The 9,527-nt window shown below is 27.8% G+C and overlaps 2 protein-coding genes across 2 annotated transcripts; one reads left to right on the top strand and one right to left on the bottom strand.

Moving 5' to 3' along the window:
- Positions 1–1,704, bottom strand: LOC111901426 (arogenate dehydratase 1). Its single transcript, XM_023897274.3, has one exon. It carries the CDS (start codon positions 1,506–1,508, stop codon positions 219–221), a length of 1,290 nt encoding a protein of 429 aa, XP_023753042.1. The 5' UTR covers positions 1,509–1,704; the 3' UTR covers positions 1–218.
- Positions 1,705–7,033: 5,329 nt separating this feature from the next.
- LOC111901427 (uncharacterized) lies at positions 7,034–8,713 on the top strand. Its single transcript, XM_023897275.3, has 3 exons — positions 7,034–7,900; positions 7,988–8,106; positions 8,177–8,713. The coding sequence occupies exons 1-3, from the start codon at positions 7,366–7,368 to the stop codon at positions 8,237–8,239; spliced, it is 717 nt and encodes a 238-aa protein (XP_023753043.1). The 5' UTR covers positions 7,034–7,365; the 3' UTR covers positions 8,240–8,713.
- Positions 8,714–9,527: the final 814 nt, after the last annotated feature.

Genomic DNA, 9,527 nt, shown 5'->3' with positions numbered 1-9,527 from the left:
TAATAAATTGAGATTTGAATAAGATTAAAAACCAATAAAACATACAAGTTTGTTTACATATATTTCAGAAATTTGGAATTATTAACCATCACTTGTTCTCAACTTGGCTTGATGACTATCCACCATATTTACTCAAACATTGCCTATTTTTTATTTCCAAAAAATAGGCAATTTTAATTTAAAACTAAACATACGAAAAAAATGACGTCATAAATAAATCATTGAGAAGAAGGGGACCAAGGGGTCATGTCCATGGGATAGCTACCCAACACCCTGAGGAATGATGTAAATTCCTGAACCTCGGCCAATGCATTCTGTGCTCTTACGTCCGCCATTGAAGCTTCAAAATCCACGTAGAACAAGTACTCGAAGTGTTTCGCCGTTCCTACGTTCTCGTCGCCGACGAGCCTGATCGGACGGTTGCGATGTGGACGGCTTTCGATTTTGGTTAAGTTGATATTCCGGAATGCGAACGCCGATAGAACTTTGAACAACACCGACGTTCCTTTGTCGTGAGCGAATACAATGCTTGTCTTGAACGGGATGTCAACTCGTGGTATGATTGGCTCACGAGCAAGCATGACGAATCGTGTGACGTTGCTTGAATCGTCCTGGATCCCATCGGCCAGGATATTAAGGCCGTACAGCTCGGCGGCGCGTGCAGATGCGATTGCCGCTGTGTCACGGAGGTTGTTTGCCGCCACGAATTCTGCTGCTCCTGCAGTATCGTCGACAGCCTCGCGAGTTACGGTTAAGCCGAGTTTGGTGAGAGTTAGCTCGCACTGAGAAAGAGCTTGCGGATGGCTAATCACGCGGTTGAGGTATTCTTTCCGGACGCCTGGTAAAGCTAGAAGGCAGTGGTGAACAGGGAGCTGGACTTCTCCGACGATGTGGAGACGGTGGCGCAAAAGTAGATCGTAATTCCGATGTATGCTCCCGCCTAGAGAGTTTTCAACCGGCAAAACAGCGCGATCTGCAATCCAAAGCTCAACCGCTTGAAATGCAACCTCGAATTGATCACAAGGAATGGCCTCACAATTCGGATAAGCTTTACCGGCGGCAGCTTCACTGTACGCACCAGCTACACCTTGATACGCAACGCGCAGCGTCGAACCGTGCAACGGCGCCGGTGATAGATCGGCGATGGTGAGCGGCTTCGGTAACTTATCAATCGGAACTAGATCTAAACTAGTATGTCCATTGACAACAGTTATATTATCAGCACCGTTGGATTTCTCGGTGTTCTGCTGCTGCGACACCACCTTGCTAGCCAAAATCGCACAAGAGCTCTGCCAATCGGTTCTGCTCTTAACAACCCCTCCATATGCGAAGTTGTTGGTGGTGGTCGGCGCAGCTGCTGACAGGGGAAGATTAGTAGCGTTGGCTGCCCCGGCATCATACCGGCTTGCAACACATTGAACGGTGAGCTGAGTTGGTTGAACGATTCGGTGGGAAACCGTGTGTAATGACTTGAACCCAATACTCGATGAAGGAGCAACACACTGCATATTTGATATTTCTCCCTTAATTTGTTTTTCAGATCAAGAATGAATGGAATTACGAAGAAAACTAATGAAATGACTAAAAGCTATGAAAAAGAACAAGATGTTATGGAAGCTTGTTGTTGGCCAAGCTGAGATGAAAAGAGTGCAAGGAAGCTGTTTTTATATCGTGGTGGAGGAGGCGATGGCTTCTGAGTGGTTGGGTCAAGCTCACACCTACCACCCTCCTTCCTTCCTGTAAGTGTTTATTTGACTTTTTAGATCGCTTTGCTTTTACTTTTCAATTTCATATCATTTTTAAACTAATTTCATGGTTTTATAATAAGAATTATAGGACCTTTCAAATAAAAATTATGTTGATAAGGTAACTTTCAACGAACATGATGGGAAATTCAAAAGTATTTGTTTTTTTCGTAGTTAACTAAGTCAAGAAAATACTATATTGTCACTTTACTATCTCACTTTACAAAATATAAAAAGATATTTTATTATAAAACATGTCACAATGAACAAATTGTCTAAAATCTATATTGCCCTCTCAATAAAATATCTTTTACAAAGAGATATTTTTATCTCTTGTAAAAAAAAGCAATTACATTAAAATATTAAAATAAAATGGTTTTTGCATCAAATTTTAAAATAGATATTTGGTAAAATATGAATTGAAAGAGGGATAGTTTGTAAATGGGACTTCAAATATTGAGAAATTTTCATATTGACTCTAATGATGGAATAATGAATAACTGAAAACGACCATTAGGCATTGGATTTGATAGTCATTAGGTGAATCAATGTTATTTTGAAACAAGAAAGAGTAAATATCGGTAGTTTCGTAGTTTTATATAAAACTATTTTTTTTCTTTAAAGAGAAATATGTTTTAACGCGTATGTATATATATATATATATATATATATATATATATATATATATATATATATATATATATATATATATATATATATATATATATATATATATATATATATTCTGCATATAAAAGTACTAACCATCTTAATGCATTGTTTAAAACATAGTTTGAAGGACTATTGACCAAAACAATCTAAATTTTTATTATATTTTACAATTTTATAAATAAATAGACATCCTCCATTAATTCGAGGTTTAATATAAAATTTTCATTTAAATAATTAGAACCGGTGTCCGAACATCTAAATTTTCCTTCATTAAAAACTACCGGAATATTATAAATCGCCATTTTATATAAACGCTATAATAACTGTGAAAAAATTGAAACCATTATAGTAACTTTGCCATAAATATGAATATTGTTTATTTTAAAATAATAAAAAATAAAACAGTTGTATATATCGAGTCTTCAATGCTGAATTAGTGAATTATATTTCATTTTTGAGATCTGAAATTTTTCATTGAAAATTTCAAACTCATTTGTGTTTCCTTCATTTTACAAAACCCATATGAACGATTCTTGAGAATGTTTTTAATTTTGAAAATTACTTATTTTTAAGATTGTCACCGCAAATTAATTAATAAATTAGTTTGTTACATATGCGTTTTCAGTTAAGTATTTATTATATAAAACTAAAAACTTGGTGGTTATCATAGAAAATATATTTCAATATTTATCAATCACACACTAATCGAGTCAAGAGGACATGATGGAAAACATTAGACAAGAGCATGTTAAGCTAAAACGGATGTATTTAGGCCGCAAAATTTAAGACATGATTAATGTTTTATCATATTAGGTTAGATTACAGATTACTATCGTGAAAATAATGGTTGCCAAAATAGGTCCTAAACCAATGGTCCAAATACTAAACCAAAACTACCGGTTCGTAATTGACGACAAAATAAAAAAAACGCGGAGTCCATATACAGGAATACTTGGTTTCGGTTGTATAAAAGAGGAAATATATATACCTCTATTTTAACTGAAATCATACATAAACTGAAATCATACATACTTATAAAGCTAGCATTTTTTTTTTGAATCTCATGCATTTGAAACCCTTATTTTTTTTTCCTTTCACCACATTCATTTGAAACTCCCATGACTTTTCAATTTCTTTATAATAATAATTATAATTTGGTAATTAGGTTAAATAAATATCAAATCTAAAGTGTATTCATATATAAACTAAATTTCAATATTAAAATAATATCTTTAATTCTACGTATAAAATTATGTTTTTTTAACTTTTAACAAATCATACTTAATTTATTAGTTTTAATATATTGTTGAATGTAAACCATTATCATTTTAAAGGTATAATTTTTGAACAATTTGTATAAAATACTTAAATTATTAATTAAAATATAACATTATAGGCTCAACTTAAATATAAATTTTATTTAACTTATACAACCCAAAGATTATTTTATAAATAATTAAAAGTGATTAATTTTAGTGTCTTTCTAATAATGATTGTAAGTTGGTTAATAAGGTTAAATAAATATCAAACCTAAAGTGTAATCATAAATAGACTAAATTTCAATTTTAAAATAATATCTTTACTTCTATTTATAAAGTTATGTCTTTAAATTTTAACATATTATACTTAATTTATTATATTTAAAATGTTGTTGCATGTAAACCATTATCAGTTTAAAGCTACAATTTTTGAACAGTTTGGACAAAATACTTAAATTGTTAATTTAAATATAATATTACAGCGTCAACTTAAATAAAAATTTCAGTTCTACTAAAAAAACCAAATAATATTTTGTAATTAGTTAAAAGTGATAAATTATAGTGATAAATGCAAATACTAAATTGTAATATCAGTTTAACTAAAATATTTCCTAAATATATTTATATAATCGTTAAAAATTTTCAAATAAGTAGCTTAAAATAACTTATAATAACAATAGTTAAAAATAACTATATATAAATGATTATATTGTTACCTTTAAAATCAAAAAATAATGTTTGATGTTTTAAATAATTATAATGATAGGAATTAAAACATTAAGCAAACATATTTTAAAAAATTAGTTAAAAATAACAACTATAAATAATATTAAACCATATATAATATTTAATTTTATTGATGTGTAACTCGCGAGTAGAAATCATTCAAACGATTGAGATTATGACGTTATAATATATTTATATATTATCATACAATTCAAAATAGTCAATATATTATATCAAATTAATACACGAATTATTATATCAAATTTAACAACAACGTTAGTGTTATATTTTAAAATATATATATATATATATTTGTAAAGACTTCAACTATATAGGTGTTTCTGCGCATTACAATGTCAACTCAAATATAAATTTCAGTTCCATTTAAAAAAAACAAATGAATATTTTATAAATAGTTAAAAGTGATAAATTGTAGTGATAAAAACAAAAACTAAATTGTAATTTTAATTTAACTAAAATATTTCTAAAATATATTTTTATAATCGTTAAAAGTTTCCAAATAAATAGCTTAAAATAACTTACAATAACAATAGTTAAAAACAACTCTATATAAATGATTATATTGTTATCTTTAAAATAAAAAAAAACAATGTTTGATGTTTTAAATAATTATAATGATAGAAATTAAAACATTATGCAAATAAATTTTAAAAAATTAATTAACAATAAAAACAACTATAAACAACATCAAATCATATATTATATTTAATTTTATTCATGTGTAACTCGCGGGTAGAAGTCATTTAAACGATTGAGAATAAGAACTTATAATAAATGTATATATTATCATATAATTCAAAATAATCAATATATTATATCAATTTAGTATATATACAAATTATTATATCAAATTTAACAACAACGTTATTGTTATATTTAAAAAATCATATATTTGTAAAAACTTCAACTATATAGGTGTTTCTGCGCAACGCGCGGGCATTCGCCTAGTGGAGAATAAAACTAAATACTATGAAAGCTTGCATTCAAAACAAAACTTCCTCAAAACCAAATAAGAAACCTAAAGAGATATATTAAAAGAGTTTTAACTGAAATAGAAACTAAAACTAATATAGAGTAAATTACAGAAATGATCACTCTGGTTTGGTCGAGTTTTCAATTTTAGTCCCTAAGTTTAAAATTTGATACTTTACATCCCTATGTTTTTGTGAAAATTGCACTATTGGTCCTTAGTCCAAATAAAAAGACCAAATTACCCTTTCTTTCTTTTATTTTTTTCTTGTAACAATATATATATATATATATATATATATATATATATATATATATATATATATATATATATATAGGTTTAGTTTCTATGGAAAACAAAAAAACCTTAAAAATCATAAAAATGCATAAAAAAACACTTAGAGATCACAAAAAAAATTTGAATTTTTTTATAAAAAAATCGCAGGTTTTTTTTAAAATTCGCTGAAAAAAAAATTTTAAAATATATTTTCTTTTTTGTAAAAAAACATTTTTTTATCAAAAAAATTTTCACCAATTTTGTATAAAAAGCTGCGGTTTTTTCAAAAAAAATTCAAAAAAAGTTTTGTGATCTCTAAGTATTTTTCTATGTATTTTTATGATTTTTAGTGTTTTTTTGTTTTCCAAATAATCTTTACCTATATATATATATATATATATATATATATATATATATATATAATTGTTTTTTATATTTATTTTAATAGAATTAATATAGATTAGTTATAAAATTATTTTTATTTTTTAAATCAATTATCTATATTATATAAAATTATATTATTATTATTATTATTTATTTTTTGCTTTATTTATTTTTCTTTGTTTTGTGGTTTAAAAAAATTTGAAGCTTTATTTAAATAAATTTTTAATGTTTTTTTTGTCGTTTTGGTTGTCCAATATAATTACTTAATGTTGCTTTTATGTGTTTTTTGTTTACATCATTCACTTATATATAAAGATGTAATTGAACTGAACGTTCGGTGAGCCGTTCGTAAACTTTTCGGCGGGAAGTTCATTTATGCATGTTTATTTGATAAATGAACGAACATAAATAAAAATTATCATTCGTTTAGTTAAAAAAACAAACATGAACAATGGTCTTGTTCGTTCATTTATTTTCGCGAACGTTCGTTTATGATGTTTGTTTACGTTCATTTATGTTCGTTCGTTTAATTTATTTATATTTATTTATGTTCAATTTTTTTTATTGTATTACTATATTATATGTTTGTTTATGTTCTTATATGTGTTTTAATGTTTTATGTCTTTTTCGTTTACATCATTCGTTTATATGTCAGTGCTTCTTTATTTATTGTCTAAATAATTATATCTTTTCGTATAACTATTTCTAAAAAAAAAAACAGTAAACTTTTATATATATATATATATATATATATATATATATATATATATATATATATATATATATATATATATATATATATATATATATATATATATATATATATATATAGGTTTACTTAGTTTTTTTCGGTAATAGTTATATGAAAAAATATAATTTTATATATAATTTAAACGAACAAAACATCAAAAAAATAACATTAAAAAATATATTTAAATAAAACATCAAAAATATTAAATGATTTTTAAACCACAAAAATAAAGATAAATAAATAAAGCAAAAAATAAATAAATAATAATAATATGATTTTATATAAGTTAGATAACTAGATTTAAAAAATAAATTTTTTATATAAATACTCTATATTAATTCTATTAAAATAATGATAAAAAACAATAATATATATAACAAAAAGTTAAAAGAAAAAGAAAAAGGAAAGAAAGGGTAATTTGGTTATTTTATATGGACCAAGGACATACAATGCAATTTTCAGAAACCACAAGGATGTATCCTATCAAATTTTAATTTTTGGTACCAAAATTGAGAATTCAACCAAACCACAGGGTCCAGTTAAAACATATGTTTACTAGTCATGAATGGACACAATCAAAATGGTCCAGAACAAAAAAATGGAACAGGAGCTTATGCAATCGTGATAAGCCGACCTTTTTGGAATGGGGTAAACTTATGCTTAAAGGTTTTCTCCCCGTTAGTGAAACTCCTACGACTAGCTAATGGAGATCAAAAGGCATCAATGGGCTTCTTGTATGGAGAGCTTCAACAAGCCAAAGAAGATATAAAAATGGCTTTCAACAATGTGGAGATTAACTATCGTTCTATCATAGAAATTATTGAGACAAGAGCAAAAGGTCGGCTTGATAGTCCACTACACATGACGGCTTACCTGTTAAATCCTTATTATTTATATAAAGATCAAAACATAAAAGATAATGTCATGGTTTCGGATGCAATTTTCATATGTGTTGAAAAGTTTTTTCGTGATGACATTGACAAGCAAGATCAGGTGATAAATATGGAGCTCCCAAAGTACAAGGAAAAAGAAGGAGATTTTGGAAGAATATTGGCAGCAAATGGGTGTTCCGAAAATAGCAGTTCTTATGATCCAGGTATGTTGTAAAACTTCTAAAAGTGCCCCAGAAAATACTTGTAAAACAAGACAAAAAAACAGCTTAATGTTTCTTTTTATTTGTTAGCTACTTGGTGGATGACTTATGGAAATTCAACACCAACTTTGCAAAAGATGGCTATAAAGATCCTCTCATTAACCACTAGTTCCTCTGGTTGTGAAAGAAATTGGAGTGCTTTTGAATGGGTAAATAATAATTTGTTACTTAATAAGTAATTTTATTATTATCTAACTTTATTGTGCCTTTTTTAATCAGATACACACAAAGAAAAGAAATAGGCTTGATAGCCAAAGATTACACAATCTTGTATTTGTTTAGTTTAATTCCAAACTCATCAACAAATGGGAAAGAAATAAGAAACAAAATATAAATGTATTGCGTTCTCTCGATGCTAGTAAGGCACAATCGTGGATTGTCAATATTAATGATGACGATGAGGAAATGGAAGAAGGTGAGGGTTTGGAGGTTGGTGGAGAAGCAATTGATAATACAAACCAAGAGGCTAGAGAACTTCATGATGATGATTTTGTGTCGGATGAAGAACAAGTGGAATGTGAAGAAGATTTTGAATTTAATTCTGATGAAGAAGGTTTTGTGGATACAAATGAAGACAGTTACTACTCCAAGGATGTAACATGCTTTTGTAATGTTAACCGACGTTTTGAAAACTGACACTTTTTGTAAACTCTTAATATAATTGTCAATCGGTGACGATATATATGTTAGATAAAATGTATATTGACATGAGAAAATATTGGGGTTTTTTTTGTTAATATATGGTTTTTTATGTTATTTGATGATGGTAAAAATATATACAAATATATAAAATTTTGCCGCCTTGTCACGCCTTGAAAAACGTCATGGCCTCGTCATGTCTCTCAAAACTTGAGGCTCGGGTATGCCACCAAGTCACGTCTTACGTTATTTAGAACCATGATAAAGACCTAGTATTCGTACAATACAAAACGATATAAGAAACCAAAAGACTAAACTGCACAAATGATCCCTGTTGTTAACTGAAAATTGCAACTTTAATCCAAAAAGGTTTGGACTAACACCAGTGGTCCAAAGTTTTCAATTTGTTGCGAGTTTGGTCCAATTTACTTTAAACTTTTTTGTAATAAAGATTTTACCTTTTTTTTCTTTTTCACTTTTTTTATTTATTTAAATATTTTTATGATTAAAAAAAATTAATAAAAATATACCTCTCTCTCTCTCTCACACACACACACACAACACAATCCAAACCACACCATAGTTCTAAAGTTCTTAAAAAAATACAAACATACAAAACAAACAAACTCATAAATCTGAAAGATTTCTAGAACTAAATAAACAAAAAATCCTAAAATCGAATTTGAAGCCCCAAAAAAACCGAGAAAACGAATATGAAATCGTATGTTCTTCAAAATTATTTTCTGGAACTAAAAACCCAAAAAAAACAAATTTGTAATCGATTTGTGTGTATGGGATAGATCAAGAAACATCACCCATTTGACAGGATCCACTGGACAACACTCGGTTTAACCCGAATAGAAAACCTAATCGGCTTCAACCCGCCATTAAAATCAATTTACAGTGAAATCGAGCTCGTCGTAAAGGTGGA

This window comes from Lactuca sativa, chromosome 2, assembly GCF_002870075.4.
Source record: "Lactuca sativa cultivar Salinas chromosome 2, Lsat_Salinas_v11, whole genome shotgun sequence".
Classification (NCBI taxonomy): domain Eukaryota; kingdom Viridiplantae; phylum Streptophyta; class Magnoliopsida; order Asterales; family Asteraceae; genus Lactuca; species Lactuca sativa.
This window is presented reverse-complemented; position numbering and strand designations above follow the sequence as displayed.